Consider the following 26,157-nt stretch of genomic DNA (forward strand, 5'->3'; position numbering starts at 1 on the left):
ATTTCACATTTGAATTAATCGAGCAATCCATGCAATAGCAGCAGAAACTGTCAAAACATACCGTATAATAAAGACATATAACAGATGGCAGTGTTGGACACTATAGCTGACAGCACTTGTGTGTTTCTTTTGTCTTTGTGGGCGTGATGATGACTGTGTGAGTGTACATGCAGGCAGAGAGACAGACAGACAAACATATAGGCCTGTCAGAGAGACAGACAGGTAGACCGACAGACGGGTCCTGGGTTGGGTCCTGGGTTGGGTCTGGGGCTCGGTGAGGGGTTGGGTCTGAGACTGAGAGCAGCTCTCTGGTCTCTGGTCCTCTGGCTGCAGTGGAGCTCCGGCAGAGAGCGAGAGAGAGAGCGAGAGAGAGAGCGAGAGCGAGAGAGAGGCGGAGACATGGTGGAACATGCAGGATCTGTCTCCTTCCACAGTAAACACCTCATCACGGATATCTGACTGGACTGCTCGTGTTTATGTGTTTATGTGTTTATGCGATGCACTGTTAGTGTAGAGCAGCACAGCGCACCCTGAGAGGAGGAGGAGGAGGAAGAGGAGGAGGAGGAAGAGGCCTTTGACAGGTTACTGGTGAGCTGCTGCTTTATTTACTGTAGCTAGCATGCTAAGCTGCTATGAGACAGCAGATCACCCAGCTAGCACTGAACAGCTCCAGCTGCAGAGGGTTCAGACAGGTGAGGACACAGGTGAGGACACAGCTCTGAAGAGACAGGTGAGGACACAGCTCTGACGAGTTGACTGGTTATTACTTCACCTGTCACCTGTCACACCTCGGGGTTTTATAATCAGGTATGTTGATGCTTTTATGCTAGCTGAGTGACGGGGAGGGAAGATAGCTAGCTAACATCAACAGTAGCTAACTACTGTTGATGCTACCAAGCTAGCTAGCTAGCATCAACAGTAGTTAGCTAACTACTGTTGATGCTAGCTAACTAGCTAACATCAACAGTAGCTAACTACTGTTGATGCTACCAAGCTAGCTAGCTTGGTAGCATCAACAGTAGCTAGTTAGCTGGTTAGCTACTGTTGATGTTAGCTGGTTAGCTAGCATCAACAGTAGCTAGTTAGCTAGCTACTGTTGATGTTAGCTGGTTAGCTACTGTTGATGTTAGCTGGTTAGCTACTGTTGATGTTAGCTAGTTAGCTAGCATCAACAGTAGTTAACTAGCTAACATAAACAGTAGCTAGCTAGCTAACATCAACAGTAGCTAACTAGATAACATCAACAGTAGCTAACTAACTAGCTAACATCAACAGTAGCTAACTAGCTAACATCAACAGTAGCTAGCTAGCTAACATCAACAGTAGCTAACTAGCTAACATAAACAGTAGCTAACTAGCTAACATAAACAGTAGCTAGCTAGCTAACATCAACAGTAGCTAGCTAGCTAACATAAACAGTAGCTAACTAGCTAACATAAACAGTAGCTAACTAGCTAACATCAACAGTAGCTAACTAGCTAACATCAACAGTAGCTAACTAGCTAACATCAACAGTAGCTAGCTAACTAACATAAACAGTAGCTAACATAAACAGTAGCTAACTAACTAGCTAACATAAACAGTAGCTAACTAGCTAACATCAACAGTAGCTAACTAGCTAACATCAACAGTAGCTAACTAGCTAACATCAACAGTAGCTAACTAGCTAACATCAACAGTAGCTAACTAACTAGCTAACATCAACAGTAGCTAACTAACTAGCTAACATCAACAGTAGCTAACTAGCTAACATCAACAGTAGCTAACTAACTAGCTAACATCAACAGTAGCTAACTAGCTAACATCAACAGTAGCTAGCTAGCTAACATAAACAGTAGCTAACTAGCTAACATAAACAGTAGCTAGCTAGCTAACATCAACAGTAGCTAGCTAGCTAACATAAACAGTAGCTAACTAGCTAACATAAACAGTAGCTAACTAGCTAACATCAACAGTAGCTAACTAGCTAACATCAACAGTAGCTAACTAGCTAACATCAACAGTAGCTAGCTAACTAACATAAACAGTAGCTAACATAAACAGTAGCTAACTAACTAGCTAACATAAACAGTAGCTAACTAGCTAACATCAACAGTAGCTAACTAGCTAACATCAACAGTAGCTAACTAGCTAACATCAACAGTAGCTAACTAGCTAACATCAACAGTAGCTAACTAACTAGCTAACATCAACAGTAGCTAACTAACTAGCTAACATCAACAGTAGCTAACTAGCTAACATCAACAGTAGCTAACTAACTAGCTAACATCAACAGTAGCTAACTAGCTAACATCAACAGTAGCTAGCTAACTAACATAAACAGTAGCTAGCTAGCTGCTAACTGCCTTATCATACAGCTAGCTAGCACCTAAACAGCTGCAGTGTTATCAGTGTAATCAGTGTAATCAGTGTTATCAGTGTAATCAGTGTAATCAGTGTAATCAGTGTGGCTGTCAACACGGGGAAGGAGTCTGAAGAAAGTCACCCACCTTCACTAGAAGCTGGAGCAGAACAGGCACCATGAAAGGAAGCATGCAGCACAAACAGGGTGATTTACAGTAGCTCAGGCTGTAGTCAGTGGTGCAAGAAGTACTCTTAAAGTAATACTACAGTGTAGAAATACCCTGTTACAAGTAAAGGTCCTGTGTTCAGTCCAGTTTTTTTCCAACAATATTTTTATTACGCTTTTATACACAGACAAAACCAACATTACACCAACACACACGGGCCACAAGAACTAAACATCAGACCGTGATCCCCAACACATGGTACACATAACACATAATATACTCAAAATGTACACAATCAAATAAATATGTAGTGGAAAATGTCATAGCATCTATGTGTGTGATGTGTAAGGATAAGGAGGCTCTCAGTCTGTTATAGTTGATTACAATCGTCAGTGATTTAACAACAGAACAATTTAAGAAAAATAAGAAAACAAAACAAAAAGTCAGTAAATAAATATCACCTTACAACGCAAAAATGTCACTTTGCACATTTTCAATATTGCAATCCATCAGATCATTTAGTACAATATTTTTAAGTCTTTTAACAGCATATTTAAAGAAAGATGGCCAAGTCTTAAAGAAATCACCCATTTCACATTTAAATCTGTATGTTAGATATTCCATTGGTATTAGCACAAATATCAGTTTATGCCACCCCTAAAATGTTGGTAGTTTATCATCAATCCATTTAAGCGATATATATTTTCCGGGCAGCAAATGTAAGAATACTGAACAGCTCTCTTTGATAGGAGCCTTTAATACGAGGACTGGGTAAAGCGAGAAGCAACACCTGAGGTTCAATTAAGTAAAAGTCTTTATTTTATTTTATTTTATTATTGTGTCATGTATAAATAATATGCCCAGCCCAGATGGGCTTACAAGATGCCATTATTTTGAAAATGAAGAAAAAGACAAAGGCAGAAACTAGCAGCATAAATCACAAATAGTACTAAACAAATAAGCCATCCTGACATCCCAAAGCTTCAGAAACAAAAGAATCCAACTTCTAAGCATTAAGATTAAATAGCCGTTCCATTTTGTCATCATCCGAGCACCAAAACATTTCTGGATTTTGAACAGACATTTCATTTCAAGAAAGGATTCCTCTTCTTAACTGTGCAACTAAAGACCTTTGACTCCTTGATAAGTTTGCTATAACATAAGCTTCAGTGCCATAATTGTGCTTGATTTGAATATTATGTTCGTAATTTTGGTTTTAACAATATATCTTCCAACCATTTTTCTTCAAATCTAGCAAGTAACTTTCTTCTAATTGTGTTCATGCTGCATGATAAACTATTACTAATCATATATTGCAATTCAGCTTGCTCAAAACTAGCATGAAGTTCTGTAGCCCATGGAGCATTATGTGATTTACTCTTATTGACCATGTATTCTGACATAAACAATTCCACAGTCTTATCATTTCACATTTTCGCATTATTGAGCCAGGAGTCCATCCCATATCACCCTGAACAGCCAAAGTAGGAGCAAACTTAAGAACAACAGCGTGCAGCTCTGTTCTGTATAGAGTACAAAAGTATTAGCATCAACATATACTTAAAGTACCAAAAGTAAAAGTACTCATTATGCAGAATGGCCCATTTCAGAATAATGTTTATTATATTACTGAATAATAATTATTGGTGCATTAATGTATTCATCACTTTAAAGCTTCAGTTGGTAACTTTAATACAATAACTTTTTGTCCTATTTGCTCAAACTATCAGAATATCCTGAGTACATGAGACAGATAACCTGTGGGAAAATCAGGTTTGTCTGTGTCCTCTGGTGCTCCAATGAAATTTGTAAGATTCCACCGAAGAAAAACACCGAATCAGAGCCGAGCAGTCTCTGAGCAGCTGCTGGCAGGCTCCAGATCAGCTCTGATTGGTTGTTTTCCTCTGTGAAACCTTGCAGATGCCTTTAGGAGCACCAGAGGACACCAGAGGACACCAGAGGACACAGAGGCACATGATGTCTCATGTACTACTGTCTGGATATATACCTTATCTTTTGGTTACTATACCTTTTCTTTGGGTTACTATACTGTACCTTGGTTACTATACCTTATCTTTTGGTTACTATACCTTATCTTTTGGTTATTATACCTTATCTTTTGATTACTATACCTTATCTTTTGATTACTATACCTTATCTTTTGGTTACTATACCTTATCTTTTGATTACTATACCTTATCTTTTGGTTACTATACCTTATCTTTTGATTACTATACCTTATCTTTTGGTTACTATACCTTATCTTTTGATTACTATACCTTATCTTTTGATTACTATACCTTATCTTTTGGTTACTATGCCTTGGTTAATATACCTTATTTTTTGGTTACAATACCCTATCTTTTGGTTGCCATACCTTGGTTACTATACCTTATCTTTTGGTTACTATACTTTGGTTACTATACCTTATCTTTTGGTTACTATACCTTATCTTTTGGTTACTATACCTTATCTTTTGGTTGCTATACCTTATCTTTTGGTTGCTATACATTATGTTTTGGTTACTATACCTTATCTTTTGGTTGCTATACATTATCTTTTGGTTACTATACCTTATCTTTTGGTTGCTATACATTATCTTTTGGTTACTATACTTTGGTTACTATACCTTATCTTTTGGTTACTATACCTTATCTTTTGGTTATTATACCTTATCTTTTGATTACTATACCTTATCTTTTGATTACTATACCTTATCTTTTGGTTACTATACCTTATCTTTTGATTACTATACCTTATCTTTACCTTATCTTTTGGTTACTATACCTTATCTTTTGATTACTATACCTTATCTTTTGATTACTATACCTTATCTTTTGGTTACTATGCCTTGGTTAATATACCTTATTTTTTGGTTACAATACCCTATCTTTTGGTTGCCATACCTTGGTTACTATACCTTATCTTTTGGTTACTATACTTTGGTTACTATACCTTATCTTTTGGTTACTATACCTTATCTTTTGGTTACTATACCTTATCTTTTGGTTGCTATACCTTATCTTTTGGTTACTATACCTTATCTTTTGGTTGCTATACATTATCTTTTGGTTACTATACTTTGGTTACTATACCTTATCTTTTGGTTACTATACCTTATCTTTTGGTTACTATGCCTTGGTTACTATACCTTATCTTTTGGTTGCTATACCTTATCTTTTGGTTGCTATACATTATGTTTTGGTTACTATACCTTATCTTTTGGTTGCTATACATTATCTTTTGGTTACTATACCTTATCTTTTGGTTGCTATACATTATCTTTTGGTTACTATACTTTGGTTACTATACCTTATCTTTTGGTTACTATACCTTATCTTTTGGTTATTATACCTTATCTTTTGATTACTATACCTTATCTTTTGATTACTATACCTTATCTTTTGGTTACTATACCTTATCTTTTGATTACTATACCTTATCTTTACCTTATCTTTTGGTTACTATACCTTATCTTTTGATTACTATACCTTATCTTTTGATTACTATACCTTATCTTTTGGTTACTTTTTGGTTACTATGCCTTGGTTAATATACCTTATTTTTTGGTTACAATACCCTATCTTTTGGTTGCCATACCTTGGTTACTATACCTTATCTTTTGGTTACTATACTTTGGTTACTATACCTTATCTTTTGGTTACTATACCTTATCTTTTGGTTACTATACCTTATCTTTTGGTTGCTATACCTTATCTTTTGGTTGCTATACATTATGTTTTGGTTACTATACCTTATCTTTTGGTTGCTATACATTATCTTTTGGTTACTATACCTTATCTTTTGGTTGCTATACATTATCTTTTGGTTACTATACTTTGGTTACTATACCTTATCTTTTGGTTACTATACCTTATCTTTTGGTTACTATACCTTATCTTTTGGTTACTATACCTTATCTTTTGGTTGCTATACATTATGTTTTGGTTACTATACCTTATCTTTTGGTTGCTATACATTATCTTTTGGTTACTATACCTTATCTTTTGGTTACTATACCTTATCTTTTGGTTACTATACCTTATCTTTTGGTTACTATACCTTATCTTTTGGTTGCTATACCTTATCTTTTGGTTGCTATACATTATGTTTTGGTTACTATACCTTATCTTTTGGTTGCTATACATTATGTTTTGGTTACTATACCTTATCTTTTGGTTGCTATACATTATGTTTTGGTTGCTATACCTTATCTTTTGGTTGCTATACATTATCTTTTGGTTACTATACCTTATCTTTTGGTTACTATACCTTATCTTTTGGTTGCTATACATTATGTTTTGGTTACTATACCTTATCTTTTGGTTGCTATACATTATGTTTTGGTTACTATACCTTATCTTTTGGTTGCTATACATTATGTTTTGGTTACTATACCTTATCTTTTGGTTGCTATACATTATCTTTTGGTTACTATACCTTATCTTTTGGTTACTATACCTTATCTTTTGGTTGCTATACATTATGTTTTGGTTACTATACCTTATCTTTTGGTTGCTATACATTATCTTTTGGTTACTATACCTTATGTTTTGGTTACTATACCTTATCTTTTGGTTACTATACCTTATCTTTTGGTTACTATACCTTGGTTACTATACCTTATCTTTTGGTTACTATACCTTGGTTACTATACCTTATCTTTTGGTTACTATGCCTTGGTTACTATACCTTATCTTTTGGTTATTATACCTTATCTTTTGGTTGCTATACATTATGTTTTGGTTACTATACCTTATCTTTTGGTTGCTATACATTATCTTTTGGTTACTATACCTTATCTTTTGGTTGCTATACATTATCTTTTGGTTACTATACCTTATGTTTTGGTTACTATACCTTGCATAGGATTTGCTAAAATCTTACAAGGTGCTGTCTGAGCCTGGAGTTGTATGTTACTCTATTCAACCTTACAGGATGTAGCCAGACTGATAGTCGGCAGTAGTCTGTCTGTCGGCAGATCCATCGTCTTGTCAATCCATATGCTTCTTCCATGGATGGTTATTGCAGTTAATGTTCTCAAGTCAAATAGATCAGTGCAGACGCTGTGTCTGAATGGGGTTTTATTCAGCAGTAAGATAATAGGCTGTTTACATTGATTACATTAAATCTATGAGGGATCTAATCTGTGGTTGGTTATGTAACAAAATGCATATTCAGTTTTTGTTGACTTCATCCCAAAGAGGTCTTGCTGGTGCTGGTGAATGATTATTGCTGGTGAATCCTGCTGTATAAAATGCTTGGTTGCTCAGATAGATTATTCGTAGCACCTCAGTCCCTCCCATACACACACTTCAATTTGAACCTTGTCAGAATTTGTTGAGTTTACTTATCACCCCTTTACTCAAGGAGTATTGAATATATTCTTCCACTAGAGAATGCCAGTTGGGGTTTTTAATAAACATATTTGGATGGGATGTTGGCCTTAATTTTGACCCACAACACACACTTTACTCATCACATCTTAATACCTGGTGTACCTCATGTCAAGATAAAGGGTTGGCTACAGAGAACCAGGTCTAGATTGCAACTGGTGTCATATTTTTACTTTCGTTATGAGCATGGGCATACTTTTTGTTTGAAGTTTGGACTTCTCTGACCTGTTATGCAAAGGTCAACACGTGTGTGGTGTTTACAATACAGACTGTTAGTTTATCAAATGTATGGCTAAACTTTGTAAACTGACAAATGTGATGAAATAGAATGTAATCAGTGTGCAAATATAATTTTATAATAATAATAATACTTTTGAGTAACATGATAAAGCATTTAAAACCTTTATTTAACCAGAGTAGTTTCACTGAGAGAAGTGCTCTGCTTTCAGATCACAGTTACTGCAGCATGGTGGACAGTATAAGACTGGTAATCTGAAATGTTCAGTCAACAGACAGTCCTACTCTATTGGGCAGATATCGTTAGGGGTGTAAGAAAATATCGATACACATGAGTATCGCGATATTTTGTGGTGCGATACTATATCGATTCGATATTGATTCTCCAAAACAACCTTAACCTTTTAAAAATCTGACGGCCGCTGTTGGGCCCAGCTGCTATTCGCTCTTTCGGAGGTTGTAGTGGGCTCAGTTTTACAGCTAGAGTGAAGGTACTGGCATCATATAAAACTAGAAAACCTAAGGTATCCATCGGTACCAACTATGTCATACTGGCTTGTCAGGAAATAGGCTAAATGACGCTCCAAGGTTGCACTAAATTTTGGCAAGGAAAAACTGGCATGGCTATTTTAAAAGGGTTCCTTTGACCTCTGACCTCAAGATATGTGAATGAAATGGGTTCTATGGGTACCCACGAGTCTCCCCTTTACAGACATGCCCACTTTATGATAATCACATGCAGTTTTGGACAAAAATCATGCAGTTTTTTGCATGCCCCAGTGTCATGATACGTATTGTATTGGCAGATTCTTGCCAATACTCAGCCCTAGATATAGATAACTGGCACTATTTTCTGTCTCGATATATAAAGGGTCGTATTTATCTTGTTTACCTCATCTGCTTTGATAGCACATAGGTCCATGTTAAGGATAATGTTTGTTTCTTCATCTTGATTCATATGATTATCCAGTGAAGAAGCAGCGTTAAGTTGGTCAGTGCTTAGATGAATTTTGCAAACTGGAAACTTTTGATAACCTGTAACTGAAGAATATTGTTTTTTCACCCAACATTTTATATAGTCCTGAGGAAAGACAGCTTATGCAAACACAAATTGCTGTTCACCAGCTTGATATTAACATTTTGTATGATGCCGACTCAATGTTTTCAGGACTGATGGCTCCAGAGTGACATGCCATGGCTCTAATGATCCCCCCGGTGAAGCTCAAATGGCTGGAGCACCTAAACAGCTCATGGATCACGGAGGACAGCGAGTCGATAGCCACGCGGGAGGGAGTTTCGGTGCTCTACTCGAAGCTGCTGGCCAACAAAGAGGCCGTACTGCTGCCCCAGCAGGTGCTGTGTCTGAAAGGCCCCCAGCTTCCAGACTTTGAACGTGAATCCCTCTCCAGCGATGAGCAGGAGCACTACCTGGACGCTCTGCTCAGCAGCCAGTTGGCCTTGGCCAAGATGGTCTGCTCTGACTCCCCCTTTGCCGCTGCCCTGCGCAAACGTGTGCTGGTGCTCCAGCGCATCTTCTACGCACTTTCCAACAAGTACCACGACAAGGGAAAGGTCAAGCAGCAGCAGCACTCCCCAGAGAACAACTCGGGCTCGGCTGATCTGCACTCTGTCAGCGAGCGGCCGCGCTCCAGCACCGACGCCCTCATCGAGATGGGTGTTCGCACGGGCCTCAGCCTTCTGTTTGCTCTGCTGCGCCAGAGCTGGATGATGCCTCCCCCACCTAGCCCCGGTGGAGGTCCCGGGGGCAACATAAACTTGTGTAATGATGTCATTCACACCGCCATTGATGTGGTTAGCTCCCTGCCACCCCTCTCTCTGGCCAACGAGAGCAAGATCCCGCCAATGGGCCTGGACTGCCTGGCCCAGGTCACCACTTTCCTGAAGGGGGTGACCATGCCAAACTCTGGGGCGGATATTTTAGGGCGGCGCCTCGCCTCAGAGCTACTGCTAGGGCTGGCCTCCCAGAGGGGTTCCCTGCGCTACCTGCTGGAGTGGATTGAGATGGCCTTGGCTGCATCAGCCGTGGTCAGTGCTATGGAGGAGAATAAGGTGCTACAGAACCAAGAAGGGCTCATCGGCTACGATTGTTTCATGAACATCCTCATGCAGATGAGACGCTCTTTGGTAAGTAAACATTAAAAATACTGGCAGATTGGAAGTGGTTTAAAGGTAGGGTTGGTAAAGATTTTAGTAAAATATTTTGTTATATTAGTGGAAGTTCAATTCATAAATCAAATGCTCTGACAAAAAAAAAAGAAAACACACAGGTATCTGCTGCTGTCGCAGGACTGTAATAAACCCGTCCAATCATTTCATTTGGCCTGAATGTAATGGTGTATGTAATGAAATGTACTAATAATAGACATGTTCACCATTCATGTTCATTATGATATGTTTATGTTAATAATGATAATAGTGGCTTTGGATGGAGGCCTGAAGCGATGGACTGTCAGTGTTGCCGACTTGGCAACTTTCCCTTTAGATTTACGGACTTTTGGAGCTAGTTAGCAGCAAATGCTGCTAGCTACTTTCATTGGAAAAGAGTTGTCAACACTGTGCTCCGTTTTTCGGTTGGATCATTTTTAAAAATCCAGTGTACTCTTGCTAGTTCCTCAAGATCGCCCACACTACCTTTAATAACCGCCTTTGGCAGTGGTGGCCTAAAGGTTAGAGAAGCGAGCTTGAGACCGGAAGGTTGCCGGTTCAATCGCCCAGGATAAATCTGTGTGGGGAAAGTGAAAAAAACAGCGCTTGCCCCTCCCTCATTACCACCACGGAGGTGCCCTTGAGCAAAGCACTTAACCCAAACCGCTCCAGTGGAGCTGCTCAGTGGCCGCCAGGTCAGACTGTGGTTGTACTGGGCAGCTTCCAGGTGTGACTGTGTAACTGTCTGAATGTGATCAGGGCGTTCCTTTATTCAGGGGGAGTGAATCTCCCCCTGAATAAATAAAGGTAAACAAAAAAAAAAACTCAAACCAGAAGAAAGATTTTTCATTCTCTGAAATCTATCACGTGACGTGGATTGTTTTAGGTTCCTATCAGATTTAATAGTGCGTAGGTCATTTAAAGTTTCTTTATTGGGATCTGTGACAAGGCCCCCTAATATTGAGTGTAATAATTCTACTTTAATTGGTCTGAAGCCGTGTTTGGTGGTCTGAACATTGACTTGTGTCTGTGATCGTCTCAGGGCTCCTCAGCAGATCGCAGCCAGTGGAGGGAACCAACACGGACCTCTGATGGCTTGTGCTCATTGTATGAGGCAGCGCTCTGTCTCTTTGAAGAGGTAAGACATTTTAATAGTATTTTACTTTCACCTCAACATGCTTATTTATGATAGTATAAGAGTTATTGTTACTTTGCTTTGGAAGGGGAGGAGTAGATGGAATTTCAAGAAACATATCACACACAAATGATTATTCCAAAGAGATTAAACATGTCTAGATTGACAATAAGGGGTTTCTGAGCAGTTTCCAATCGCCGAAAAATGCAATTCTTGCAGAAATCTCCAAATGTGAAAAGATTTTGATGCCAAATCACAGCATGGCTTTTTCTATGGTGTTCCTCAAGGTCTTGGTGTCTTAATGTGGTATTTTGGAGGAATTATTGATCATCTCAAGAGGGTTAATTGTGTCCTTGTCTTCCAGGTATGTCGAATGGCATCGGACTACTCTCGCACCTGCGTCAGCCCCGACAGCATACAGACCGGCGAAGCTCCTGTGGTGTCTGAAACCTGTGAGGTTTACGTGTGGGGCAGCAACAGCAGCCACCAGCTAGTGGAGGGAACACAGGAGAAGATCCTGCAGCCCAAGCTGGCCGCCAGCTTCGCCGATGCACAGACAGTAAGAGAAAATCAGTCCACATGTATTCTGTAGAGCTGTATGTCTGCACATGTTGAGAGAGGAAGCATCTGTTATTCTGCATTCATCATAAGAAGCAGAGAACCTGTCATGAGTTTCAAAATGAACTTTGCTTGGTTTTGGCAAGTGGGCTGTTGACTTTTAAGGGGAAAAATGTTGTTTTTCTTCAAAGCATGAGTCATACTGATCAGCATAATTAAAAGAAGAGTGTTACATAGACATGATGACATAATGGATTTAAATTCAGATTTACTACTGCTGTAGATCAAAGCATAGTGACACGCTGTATTTGTTAGATAGAGAGACTGAGACAGGGACTTGTGCTCGTCAAGATGGAGGAGCAGTGCAGCACAATGTCCTCTCTGTTTCTGTTAGGAGGGAAAGGAAATCCCCATAATGAAGATTTAACATTTAAACTGCACATTTCATATTTTATTCCAAAACTTTTGTTGTTTGTTTTTTACTGTATCCCTACACTTCACTTCATCTTTTTACAACTCTGTTAAACGAGGTTGCACAAAATCATTTTTCCTAATGTGAGATGAGAAGCAAAAATCTTTGAAAAAACGTAAATAACTTTTTTTTTAATTTTTAGATGTCAAGAATGGCAAGTATGTGTGAAATTAAAAGTCAACACTGGCTTATTTTAACGTTACGTTACATCTTTAACATTATGTTTGTAATTTAGTCTAGTCCACACGTATACAGCGATTTTTGTAAAAAGCTTTTTCCCTGCTTTTAAAAAAATTTGACGTGTTTAAAAACTGCAACCCTAAGTCGGGAGAAAATAAATTTCCCTCGAAACGTAATTGAGAAAGTTATTTTTTATATAAAACGGTCGCTATATCGTGACAGTAGTACATGAAACAGGTAACCTGAAAAAAATCATATTCCTGTGTCCTCTGGTGCTCCTAACGGCATCTGCAAGATTTACTACAGACCTCAAATGTTCTCAGAATCATCTTGTAGTGCACGGTTTAGCTGTAAAATGAGAAAGTTGCTCATCTCAGTTTCAACTTCTCCTCGTCTCTCTGCAGATCGAGGCGGGGCAGTACTGCACTTTCGTGATCTCATCCGACGGCTCCGTCCGGGCCTGCGGGAAGGGCAGCTACGGCCGCTTGGGCCTCGGGGACTCTAACAACCAGTCCACGCTCAAGAAGCTGACCTTTGAACCCCACCGTGCCATCAAGAAGGTGTCGTCGTCCAAGGGCTCAGATGGCCACACGCTGGCCTTCACTACGGAGGGCGAGGTGTTCAGCTGGGGCGACGGTGATTACGGCAAACTGGGTCACGGGAACAGCTCGACACAGAAATACCCTAAACTCATCCAGGGGCCTCTACAGGGGAAGGTAGGCTCTGAACCGTTTTATTTTATTGACAGGGTACACTTTTTATTCTCTTAAATCCAGCTGTGAGTAGAAATATTCTAGATATGACCATTTTTTTCCACTTCACTCTGAAATATTTTGCTGGCAGATTGCAGTAATTATCAGCTGATTATGAAAATCCAGATGGTGCTTCTTATTGCTGCTTTCTCCTATGCTTCCTATTTAAAAATAAAAATAGACAATAGAAATTCAATACGTGTCTTTTTGCTTGTGCATTTCCCGGCATTAATAAAGTATGCTGATGTTTTGTGCCAGGTGGTGGTGTGTGTGTCTGCTGGCTACAGACACAGTGCTGCAGTCAGTGAGGATGGAGAGCTGTACACATGGGGCGAAGGAGATTTTGGACGATTAGGTAAGTTGCTGAACTAGTTTATCCTAAGAGGAGAAGAATCTCTTAATATACACCGGTACTCTCAAGTAGTTCCCAGTACTACTGTGCTGATTGTCTGTTTTGGGAGTTTTGACAGTTTAATCTGAGTAATTTTGCAGCACATTTCAGTGTAATTATACGTCTTCACAGAAACACATTCCTGAGTAAGACTCCAAGCCTTCTTTGCAGCGTTGTTTTTCAGTTGGTCACTGATGTTTTTCAGTCAGTGTGTTGTGTGGGTTTTCAGCCTGACAGCTTTGTCATTTTACAGCGTGTGTCACCTTCCAACCCTGATTCATAGTTGAGAGCTTCTGGTTAAAATCTGTTTATCTCTGAAACAGTGGCATTGTACACTAATCAGAGCTCCGCGCGTAAGGGATAATGTACAGCTAGCCGGTCATTGTTTCACAACAATGACCGGCTAACTGAAATGTGTTTCTGAAAACATCTGAGGTGAGAAATGAGCCATACAGTTGCTGAATCTGTCTTTATTTTGGATCGACAACTCTCAAATCGCACCCCACGCTACCAGAATGCATTGCACGGCTGCTTACATTGACAATGAATGGGAAGCGTGGAAAGGACGGATCCTGTCGACACGTTACCATCATTCCTTAAAGGAGTTTGCTACATGTATATCACATCTTTGTTAAAAAAACATCTTAAAAATACATTCAGGCCCAGCAAACCGCCAGGCTTGCAATACATTGGCGGAAACCCTGTATCGAGGTGTTGTACATGCTTTGCTGTATAATTTTCCGCCCAGCTCAAAGTTGCCGGGATACTTTGCCTCCCAAAACTTCACAAGTTTCCTTTTTGTTTTTGGTTCAGGTTCATCTGGTTCTTCGTCAGTTGATTCAATTTGTGATGTTGACGGGTTAATCAATCTTTTCACCTCACAGTCAAACAACTTAATTTGCTTTGAAACCCGTGTGCACGCGAGTAAACGCACATGCAGCGTTATCAGCAGCAAAATTTAAATATCAATGAATTAAAAAAAAAGATGTATAAATTATTTTGGGCTGGACGTTTTGCTCTTTGCTGTCCCTATGTTTTTATGTTAAAAAGTGTGTCAGATTCAATGAAAAGAGACCGCAAACTGGTTTGTAAGCTTTTAAAGTTCGCTCGTCACTTGTGCTGATTATTGTGGGTCAGCGAGTGGACATGCCGCTCCATCAGAAACATCTCTAGAGGCACAGTAGATCATTTTTATAACATCTTAGTTGTTTAATATCAGAGTAGGAAAAAACAATCGTTCAATCTTCGTTATACAATCTCATCGGCATAAGCCCGACATCCTGTATATTTTAATGCAACGTACATCGACTAATCGTTAATTTAACTTAACACACACCAAACAGACAGAAGTAGTAGTAGTCAGGGGTGAAGTAGCTGGATGTTGCCTCTCTGAAGAGTTAACGTGCATCAACGCTTAGATTTAGGACAGTTGTATATCCTCCTGACACACTGATGTCCTTCAACATGACCCTGATGAGTGGGCATACGTACGGTCTTACATGCTGTTTGAGTGTTATATTCGTGCCAGATGTAGACGCTCCAACCCTCCATTCAGACGGGGGAAAAAACTCCACATTTGTAATTTCCACGTGTAAACAGCCTGACCCGTTTTCATTGTTTGGGACTGCAGGTCACGGTGACAGCAACAGCCGAAACATTCCTACCCTGGTTAAAGACATCAGCAACGTGGGAGAGGTGTCATGTGGCAGCTCCCATACTATCGCACTGTCGAAGGATGGACGCACTGTGTGGTCGTTCGGAGGAGGGGACAACGGTGAGGAAACCATTCACCTTGGCTTTGTTGTTAAACTATTACTATATATTAAAATGTATTAACATAACAACTAACAACAATTGCCATTTTCTTTTGTACCAGTCAAATGATGTGAAAAGATTTGTTCTACTCCTATTTTATTTCAATAGTCGCTCATCACTAGAATGTGAGAATATGCCGCTACAGTCTAAAGAGAAACCATGTGTTGTCCTGCAGGAAAACTGGGTCACGGTGATACTAATCGAGTCTATAAGCCAAAAGTCGTGGAGGCCCTGCAAGGAATGTTCATCAGAAAAGTGTGTGCAGGAAGCCAGTCGTCTCTCGCCTTAACCTCCACCGGACAGGTAGGACACCAGTCCTGCACTGATAACCAAGACAATAATAAAAGCTGTGCTTTGTTGACAAGATGTGGAGGCTTGAAATTCTTGAGCATTCGTCCCAAAGAGGGAATTTCATACTGCTGTTTATGCATTCCTACCGACAGCTGGTTGGACGTTGACAGTGATATATTTTAAGGTCGGGACTTGTTATGTAACAAAGCTCTTCTTTAACGACTTTGTCTCAAAGATACATCCTCACTGTTTTCTCATCAAGGCACTTTTTGTCTGGGAAAAAAAAGGACCAAAATAAATTCCTTTTTTTTTTATTGTGAATAGCAGAAATCATCTGCTAATGTTGATTCATGTCACTTGTTTTTAGGTGTATGCTTGGGGCTGCGGTGCTTGCCTGGGGTGTGGTTCTTCTGAGGCCACGGCACTCAGACCCAAACTAATCGAGGAGCTGGCTACCACCAGGGTGGTGGACATCTCCATAGGGGACAGTCACTGCCTGGCCCTGTCGCATGGTAGTTGTCTCTTCCTTTTTCATGCCCTTGCTTTCTCCCCATCCCCCACCCCCTCAGGGCTCGAGCTTAAGGATGTCCTGTCGTCCCGGGGTAAAAAAAAATATAAGTTAATTTTGGGACGAATTTGGGACGAGAGTTGAAAGAAAAATACCCTGCTAACGTTACAATAAACGGAGATGAAATTCACATAGTTTAATGTGAAAAAACGCTGAATCTACAGGTGTCCCCCTCCCTCCCTCCCTCCACCCACCACTGCTCTCTCTCTGTCCCTCTCTCTGCTGGCAGAAGGAAAGAGGCAGGGTGACGCATCATGAATGCGTCATCAGTTACACTGCGCATGTTTATAGCCTGTGGTGTAAATGCACAGGCTGAGGGGAGTTATTAAAAAAAAATCCCGAAGCCGGATCATGGTCTGGATCGCCACCAAAATGTAATTGGTGGTGCATTGGACCACACACCATCCCTCCAACAAATGTCATTCAAATCCATTGCAGACTTTTGGAGTAATCCTGTAAACCAACAAATCAACGCCGGTGAAAACATGACCTCCTTCCTAGTCCTTAGGCCTTGGCGGAGGTAATTATGTAGAAAAACAAAGATTTTAAATTCGGGACGGCCCGCATTAAATTAGCATTCATTTCAGGATGTCTGAGGTTGTATTTAGGGACGGTTCCAGGAGGATGGTGAACAAAGTTAAGCTTCGAGCCCTGCTCCCCCCCCTCTGTCTTTCTCTCTTTTCTATCTGTAGATGGTTCACTGTAAACAGCTGGTGCTGCATTCACAGGAACATATTTGCATGCTTTCAGGGATCAACGCTCAGTGTTACAGTACATGTACAGCTAAATCCTCTGTCAAGTCACAGTTTATTTTGCTGACATAGTACGATGTGTTTGTTAAACACGTGACAGAACTGTTGCAAATAGCATGATGTAATAGCAAATACATAGACCATATTTGTTTAAGCTAATACTTAACTTGAGCTCGACATAACTGAGGTCATATTTCAGCTCAGCTGCAGCACAAATCCTACCTCTGTTATCATTCAGTGTAATATATCGTATTACTTCTCTTCCACCATCTAGACAATGAGGTGTACGCGTGGGGCAACAACTCCATGGGCCAGTGTGGCCAGGGGAACTCCACCGGGCCCATCACCAAGCCCAAGAAGGTCGTCGGCCTGGACGGAGTCGCTATCCAGCAGATCTCGGCCGGCACTTCCCACAGCCTGGCGTGGACCGCCCTGCCCAGAGACAGGTACCGGCTACCATCAGAGTAAACACACTGACTGTTAGCGAAGGCAGCGTTGATGATAAACTGAGTTTAACAGGAGGTATTCACATAGGGAGGGGAGGGAGGGAGGGGGAGGCGAGGGCTGATGTCACAACACCCCTGGACTACTCTGTTTAATAGGCATTGCATAACCTTTGACTGTGGGTCAAAGGTCAGTAGCTGCATGTGCAATGTACAGCTGTATCACAAAGTAACTATATAAGACTGTTTACTATATAAGACTGTTCTGACTTGCATTACAGACACTCTGGTATTTTGGTTCAGGTGACAGCAGTTGAAGTATTTATAAATTAAATTATTCTCATAAGGTTAGATTTAAAACTTTGCAGTTTTTAGATGTAAGTGGGATGTTGTGTTTCTTTGTTTACCAATGTGTACGGGGTAGAGCAATATGACTAATATGATTATTTTCTTGATTAGTCGATTAGTTTGGTCTATAAATTGTCAGAAAATGGTGAAAAATGTGGATCATTGAGCAAAGCCCAAATGTCTTGTTTTGTCCAGAACTCAAAGATATTCAGTTTACTGTCACAGAGGAGGAAAGAAACCAGAACATATTCACATTTAAGAAGCTGGAATCAGAGAATACTTTTTTTCTTTTAAATTACTCAAACCGATTAATTGATTATCAAATTAGTTGGTGATTAATTTAATAGTTGATAACTAATTGATTAATTATTGCAGCTCTAATGACAGTATCTACTTTGAGATTATAGAAATTTGCCAGATTTTGTATTGAAGAATTTGTCAGGTATTTCATTAGCTGGAAAAGTCAAAAAGTGACAGTCTGGTTATTTTATTAATAAACAGTGTCTCAATTTATTTCCAGTGAAAAATACAAAATCACATTATACAGTATATCAATACTATGATGGCGTATTAGGGTCATTGAAGGTAAAAAATAAATAATTTACGGAGCTGGGAGAGGGGGGTAATAGTCCGGGAAAAAAACTCAGAATTTCAGAGATTAAAGTGGTAAATTTACAGGAAAAACTTGGATATTCTCTGAGATTAAAGTCATAGATTTACAGAAAAAACTCACAAATTTACAAGAAAAAAAAATTGAATATTCTCTGAGATTATGAAGTCAATAATTTGCAAGGAAAAAAATCTGAAATTCTCTGAAATTAAAATGATAAATCTACGAGTGAGAACAGGAATTGTCTCAGACTATAAAGTTCATAAATTTGCTACAACAAAAATCTGAAATTCTCAGATTAAAGTAGAAAATTTACAAAATTTCTTTTGAATATTCTGAGATTATAAAATCTTAAATTTGCGAGGAAAAACATCCGAAATTCTCAGATTAAAGTAGTAAATTTACGCGAAAAAAACTCACAAATTTACGAAAAAACTTGAATATTCTCTGAGATTATAGAGTCATAAATTTGCGAGAAAGAACTCACACTGTCAATGCAAGAATGAACTTTTTTCTACAGAAAATGTGTTTCAGTAACAACAACGCCGTGTCCCTCCAGAAAAAACAACTTTGAGATTCATTCAGTGATGCATATTTCTTTCAACATCTTTACCACTCGAGTCTTTCTGTGAAGTACCGGAGGTCTTGTTAATATTTACTCACTTTGGCTCTCCAGGCAAGTGGTGGCTTGGCACCGGCCGTACTGCGTCGACCTCGAGGAGAGCACCTTCTCCCACCTGCGCTCCTTCCTTGAGCGCTACTGCGACGGCATCAACAGTGAAGTTCCTCCTCTTCCGTTCCCCTCCTCCAGGTGAGAGCACACAGCCGGCACGCTGCCGTCACGGCTACTGACAGATAAGGAAATTTACAACCGTCTCTGGCAAATTACTTACATTTTCTTACACCAATGCACCTTCTTTCCTGGAAAGAAGGTAACTTATCATTGGTGGTATTTCGTGCGTGGCGTGGGTAGATGCGGACGCTCCGTGTATTTTTGCTGCTTTTTGGACCTTTGACAATCACATGCCTGTTTCCTTGTCAGAGATCTATTACTCTAACTTTTTAATGTATTTGCAGGGAGCATCATAACTTCCTCAAGCTGTGCCTTCGGCTCTTGTCCAATCACCTTGCTCTGGCTCTGGCCGGGGGCGTGGCCACCAGTATCTTAGGTCGGCAGGCCAGACCACTCAGGAACCTGCTCTTCAGACTGATGGACTCCTCCGTGCCAGATGAGATTCAGGAGGTGAGAGAACAGAAGATTAGGTTCTCACTCAAAAGATATATGGAGCTGCAGCTAACAATTATTTCCATTATTGATTAATCAGCTGATTATTTTCTGAGTTGACAGTTAAAGGGACTGTTTGTAAGAACCAGAATCGTTGTTAACAGCGACACCTGTGGCCGTTAAATCAACGAAAGTCAGCGTCGGGCTCGCGCTTGCTCGCTCTACATAGACATAATAATAATAATAATAATATATTGGATTTATATAGCGCTTTATATTAATCTCAAAGACGCTCATGAACGAGCATCACTCAAAAACAGTGAGGCGACACACGTCAGCTAAAAGCACAATATCACTCTATATTTCAGTTGCTTGGCAGTAATGTTAGCTGACCAGACGACGGTCTCTCCGTGAATCACTGCTGATCCTAGTGTTGGCTTTTCCTGCCTCAGCCTCCCGACCGCGGCCGGATGGAGACACCGGCAATTTAATAATCGACAACTAATATTGTTTTGTCTGACCAACAGTCCAAAATCCAAAAAGCAACTCTGGTGTTCTACAAGGTAAAATTGTTTTTGTCAAGGAAATCTGGTGGCTTTGAAGAGAGCATAGATAACAGCTTCAGTTCCCAGTCAGAAAGTCTGTCTGACTGCAAAGTAAAGCAGGGAAAATATTCTGAATATAACATTCATTTAAACTGATATTGATTTTTTTAGGTGTCTAAAATCCGTCCACAGCAGTACATTACTTTGCTCCCGTGCTGGTGCTCCTGTCTGTTTCTCCATCTACTGTAGGTAATACACTGACTATGGGGAAGTACCTCATACAACCCCACTTCAAAACATCCAAACTATCCCTTTAAGACAGTCATTTCCTAACATGTCAAGAGGATCTGAATCTGCTGCGTCACCTGAACCAGTGACGGTATATATATATATGTGTGTGTGTGTGTGTGTGTGTGTGTGTTTGTCCCGTCAGGCGGTGATTGAGACTCTGTCAGTGGGAGCGACCATGCTGCTGCCTCCACTGAGAGAGAGGATGGAGCTCCTTCACGCTTTGCTGCCTCAGGGTCCCGACAGATGGGAGAGTCTCTCCAAAGGACAGGTAACCTATGCTCCACGCCACTGCATGATTATCAAGATGTTTCCTTGCTAATCCGAGCGAGCACTCGCTAACGGCGCTTATTTCCTCGTCATGATTCCACGTCGTTCGTGCGGCAGTTCTTTCGGAAAGCATAACCGAAGCTGCAAAAATGTGCAGTTAACTCAACAATTATAAAACTCTGTAATTGGTATTTTCGTGAAATAAAATCACATCAGAAAGGAAAACGAGGTAAAACAGAAAGTATAATCAGCTGTTGCTGAAGGCTGTGATGTGATAACCCCGGCTGAGGCCAACTATTCTCATTGATCAAACTTGTTTACTGCCGTAGGTTGGCCTTATTTCCCCCGTTGCTGAATCACTGATAAGCATCCGGTGACTGACCTGGTGTTGCCTTCAGTGTGAACAAGTTTACTACCAAGAACCGCTGCTTGGTTCTGTTAAAAGGGTGTTTTTCGAGGTCAACGTGTGTGTTTGTTTGTGCCACAGAGGATGCAGCTGGACATCATCCTGACCAGCCTCCAGGACCACACCCACGTTGCCTCGCTCCTGGGTTACAGCTCCCCCGCCGACGGCCCCGAGGTGCTCTGCTCCGGCCCGGGCTTCACCGCGCCCCCGGACCCGACGTACAGCGCCACGGCAGGCCACCCCGACACCCACCTGGCTGAGATCCTGATGAAGACGCTGCTCAGGAACCTGGGCTTTTATACCGTGAGTAGCTTGTCTAGTGCAGCTCCATCAGAGAGTTCTCTCTTATTGATTTCACTGTGCGTTACTCAATAACAAACCATTATTTGTGGGATCATTATGATCTATTTAGGATTGACAAAGGCAGACATAATGCACGGAGGAAGTCGTCAGTGAAGTGAACGTATAAAGCACCATTGTTATACTCTCTCCATCTCCCTGGATCCTCTCAGTACTGGAGTGCTGGAGGCAGAGCATGACGCATATATAATCCTTTGTTATTATCACCTGCTGCCTTTTTTCCTGGCACAGCAGTTGCTCGTTCCTGCGCATCGTCTCTAAAGATGGCTTTTTATTGATTGTACATACACACACACACACACACACACACGCGCACACAAGCTGTGTGTGATTATGCAGGCCTGAGCAATGAGTGATGATTAGACTGCAAGGCTTTCTGCACTTGAGTCATCCTTTTGGATTCATCGCCTCTCGCTGTGTTTTTCCTTTTTGCTCTTCTTACTCTTTTCTTAATCTGAAGAGGGGAAAATCACAAAATGGAAAAACGAGTAATGAAATTTTGTTGGTCTAAATGTCAGGGCTGGGACGAAACACCGATCTCCCGATTCAATACTATCACGACGATACATGGGTGCCGATTCAATATGTATTGCAATTTTTAAGTATTGCGATACGGTATTACAATTGATTGTGATTTTTGTTAACTTTTTTAATACGGCCATTTGACCACGGAGACGAGAGTGACGGCCGACTCAACCGCAACGTTACCGCGATACAATAACGTTTCCTGCTAACTTTTTCAGACTTTTTTTCGGAAATATTTCAGACATTTTTCAGACTTTCATTCAGACATATATCTGCTTTTTCGGACATATTTCAGACTTTTGTTTGAAGATATTTCGGCCTTTTTTGGGACATTTTTTTGGCATATATTTCGGACATACTTTGTAATTTTTTCGGCCTTTTTACGGACATATTTCAGCCTTTTTTAAAATAATTTTCAGACATATTTCGGCTTTTTACTGACTTTTTTCAGCCTTTGTTCGGATATATTTTGGCCTTCTTTAGAAGTTAGCATGCAGCTTTAGCCGTGATGTCTAGCTCTGCTTTTCCTGTCAATGTGCGGAACCCAAAATGTTTCCATCCTTTACTGGATGTGTAGTGTTTACCACGCTGGATTTAACATTTGAGGGTGCAGGTCGGATCCACGCAGACCCTCCAACGTTTTCTACTTTTTTGTTTCGGGTTGCAGCGGACGTTTTTTGGGGGGGGGTTTTAAGCAATTTGTTGTATTTTAGCAGAATTCTCAAAGTAGGAGAACGTTATCCTCGAGCGTAGGAAAAAGCACAAAAGTCCCCTTTAATCATAACGACACTCAGACGACTCTGTAAAAGTCTGTAAAGGGGAGACTCGTGGGTACCCATAGAACCCATTTTCATTAACATATCTTGAGGTCAGAGGTCAAGGAACCTCATGCCAGTTTTTCCTCGCCAAAATTTTGTGCAAGTTTAGAGCGTTATTTAACCTCCTTCATGACGAGATAGTATGACATGGTTGGTACCGATGGATTCATTAGGTTTTGCAGTTTCATATGATACCAGTATCTTCACTCTAGCTTTAACGAATGGCGTTATTATTATGGCGTTAACTTTGACAGTCCTATTTGTGTGTGTTTGTGTTGTTGCAGGATCAGGCGTTTGGCGAGCTGGAGAAGAACAGCGATAAGCTGCAGCAGGGAACGTCGTCCTCTGACAGCAGCCAGCCGGCTCACCTCCACCAACTCCTGTGCTCCCTGCAGAAGCAGCTGTTAGCGTACTGCCACATTAACTCCGTCACCGAGGTACAAACATACTCTGCTTCCACAGATAACAGCTTCATTATGTGGAAAATAGTGTTGTTCATGTAGTTATTTTAAACTCGTTGGTCCAGCGCCGATAGGATCATGTGCCTAATGCCTTCTTGCGACTCTGCTGAGATTACAACATGATGTTTCGGTCGACTTGAAAGGCAGAAGCCCCGTGATGTTCAATCTGATGAAGTTATTTACTCTTTATTGCACATCTAATTTCAGAACTCACATGGTCTTCTGGCGTAAAATGACATTAAATTGAAAGAAAACACTTTTTTTATCACTGATCCATGAAGCAAAGTAACTCCTTGTTGCATAAGAGTGGATTTCAGTGGCTGGGCTTATTTATAAATCACAGTATGTATTTTTTATTTTCTGTGATTATGTGACAGCCTTAAAGCCAGGGATTTCATTTTAGCTTTAAAAGCTACTTCATTGAGTTTTAAAATCTTCATGTGTTTTCTCTGCAGAACTCCAGCAGTGTGGCTTTACTCCACAAGCATCTACAGCTGCTGTTGCCTCACGCCACCGATATCTTCTCTCGCTCAGCCGCTCTGATCAAAGAGAGTTCCTGGAACGGCAGCATCCGAGAGAAGCTACAAGGTGAAGAGGATCAGTTCATCTCTCTGGCTGAAATGCCTCCTCGTCTCTCGCTCCGTTGCTATCTCGACCCTCTTATCCTCCGCTTGTTCACTTCTACCTTTTCATCTTAAAACACTTTTATTATTTCATCTTTCTTCTCGTGCCTCACGCTACTGACTCAAAGACAGTTCAGGTTAAACTGCATAAAACAACATGCAAATATATTTAGGTTATATATTTTGTAGGGCTGTCAAAGTTAACACAATATTAACACATTAATCGTTTAAACGCCATTAATTTCTTTAACGTATTAACACGTAATTAATATTTGAATCGATTGACAGCCCTAGAAAAAACGCTAATGATGTTGCTCCGAGTAGAATTTTTTTTACAACTCGAGGCGTTCAGTGCGCTCCTGTTAAAAACGCGATGCGCACAGCAACGCAAAAGTAGCGAAAACGATTACAAAAAGCCGCCCCAGGCTGCTAAAATGCTCTCTGTCTGATCGAGGCCTCAGTCTTCAGTTGATGTTTCTTTCTTTAGTCGTCATTATCTTTGCCTTAAACCTCACACTACTTACTGACCATGTCTCTCTCATCTCCAGATGTGATCTACGTGTCAGCGGCGGGCAGCATGCTGTGCCAGATAATCAACTCGTTGCTGCTGCTCCCGGTGTCGGTGGCGAGGCCTCTGCTGAGCCAACTGCTGGACCTGCTGCCTCCTCTGGACCGCCTCAACAGGTTGCTGCCTGCCGCCTCCCCTCTGGAGGACCAGGAGCTGCAGTGGCCTCTTCATGGTGAGCGTGAAGCAGGTGCGAGTTCATCAAAAACGTTGAAGGGACAGTTCACCCCCAAATCAAAAATACATATTTCTCCTCTTACCTGTAGTGTTATTTATTAATATATATTATATATTAATCTAGATTGTTTAGTTGGAGATATCGACAAACTGTTGGATGAAGGTAATAAATTGCAATGTATCTCAGTATATCATATCGCAATACTCAGCATATCACAAAATATAGTTTGTGATAATATCGTATCGTGCTGCCTCTGGTGATTCCCCCCTCTAGCAGGACTCCAGGATGTCTAATGTCTAGATAAAATAGATAAAATGTGTCCACCAAATAACATTACTGTTGTGATCTTTGACATTTTCAGTGTACACATCAAACATTGTAGAGCTCTCAATACCTTATCATCCCTGAAAACTGAACCTTTTTGGAAACCTTCATGTTTTTGTGCAGTTTAATTCATGCTGTCCTCCTTCTTCTTCTTCTAACTTTTCCAGGTACGTCTGACTTTGCTGAGCCAGCCTCGGGGATGTCCCTGCCACAGCCGGCGCTCTCCTGGGTGTGGCTGGTGGATCTGGAGAGGACCGTTGCCCTGCTGGTGGGCCGATGCCTCGGTGGGATGCTGCAGGGTGCTGCTACCTCACTGGAGGAACAGGATACCGCCTACTGGCTCAAAACGCCGCTCTTCAGCAACGGCTTGGAGATGGACATCCCACAGCTCGGTAGGGAGAGGACGGATGTTTAAAAATGTTGATCAGTGGTAATAACATGAGCAGTTTTCCCAGCTGTTGTTGAGACGATGAACGTGTGTGTCCTTCAGACGCCTGCATCAGCTCGTTGCTGGAGGCGGCGCTGTCCGGTAATGAGGAGCAGAAGCCGTTTGACTGCACGCTGCGTCCTGACCTGAGCGTCCTGGTAGATCTGGCTCTGTGTTCCTCTAAAGAACCGGCCAACAGCCTCTGGATCAACATGCAGGACTACGCCATGAGCAAAGGTCTAATTCTATTGTCTCTATATTAGCGGCATTAGTCTTGAAAATGAAGTACCACGTATTGACTGTTCTGTGTTATTCTGTTGCAGACTGGGACAACGCGTCTCTCAGCAATGAGTCCCTGTTGGACAATGTGTCCAGGTTTGTGTTGGCAGCCTTATTGAAGCACACAGGACTGCTGAGCCAAGCCTGTGGAGAGGGCAGGTACTGTTAACATGATATCTATGGATGTGTCTGGTTAGAGGTTTCCTCGCTGTCCCGTAGTGCCGCCTTAAATTAAACAT

At 41.0% G+C, this 26,157-nt stretch overlaps 1 protein-coding gene across 8 annotated transcripts in view; it reads left to right on the forward strand.

Moving 5' to 3' along the window:
* Positions 1-359: 359 nt before the first annotated feature.
* herc1 (HECT and RLD domain containing E3 ubiquitin protein ligase family member 1) overlaps positions 360-26,157 on the forward strand; it is a 70,591-nt gene continuing 44,793 nt past the window's right edge. For 7 of the 8 annotated variants that reach the window (XM_074658228.1, XM_074658277.1, XM_074658271.1 and 4 more), the window contains exons 1-20: positions 360-588; positions 9,312-10,288; positions 11,352-11,447; positions 11,809-12,003; positions 13,059-13,370; positions 13,665-13,761; positions 15,428-15,571; positions 15,788-15,915; positions 16,271-16,415; positions 17,498-17,669; positions 19,301-19,435; positions 19,702-19,867; positions 20,828-20,953; positions 21,440-21,661; positions 23,346-23,498; positions 23,978-24,110; positions 24,694-24,885; positions 25,380-25,604; positions 25,703-25,876; positions 25,963-26,077. In XM_074658228.1, the coding sequence (XP_074514329.1) occupies positions 9,338-10,288; positions 11,352-11,447; positions 11,809-12,003; positions 13,059-13,370; positions 13,665-13,761; positions 15,428-15,571; positions 15,788-15,915; positions 16,271-16,415; positions 17,498-17,669; positions 19,301-19,435; positions 19,702-19,867; positions 20,828-20,953; positions 21,440-21,661; positions 23,346-23,498; positions 23,978-24,110; positions 24,694-24,885; positions 25,380-25,604; positions 25,703-25,876; positions 25,963-26,077 (3,881 nt within the window). In that variant the 5' untranslated portion in view covers positions 360-588; positions 9,312-9,337. The other variant, XM_074658236.1, reaches the window with a different exon arrangement.

The sequence above is a fragment of the Sebastes fasciatus genome, chromosome 2 (genome assembly GCF_043250625.1).
Source record: "Sebastes fasciatus isolate fSebFas1 chromosome 2, fSebFas1.pri, whole genome shotgun sequence".
Taxonomy (NCBI): Eukaryota; Metazoa; Chordata; class Actinopteri; order Perciformes; family Sebastidae; genus Sebastes; species Sebastes fasciatus.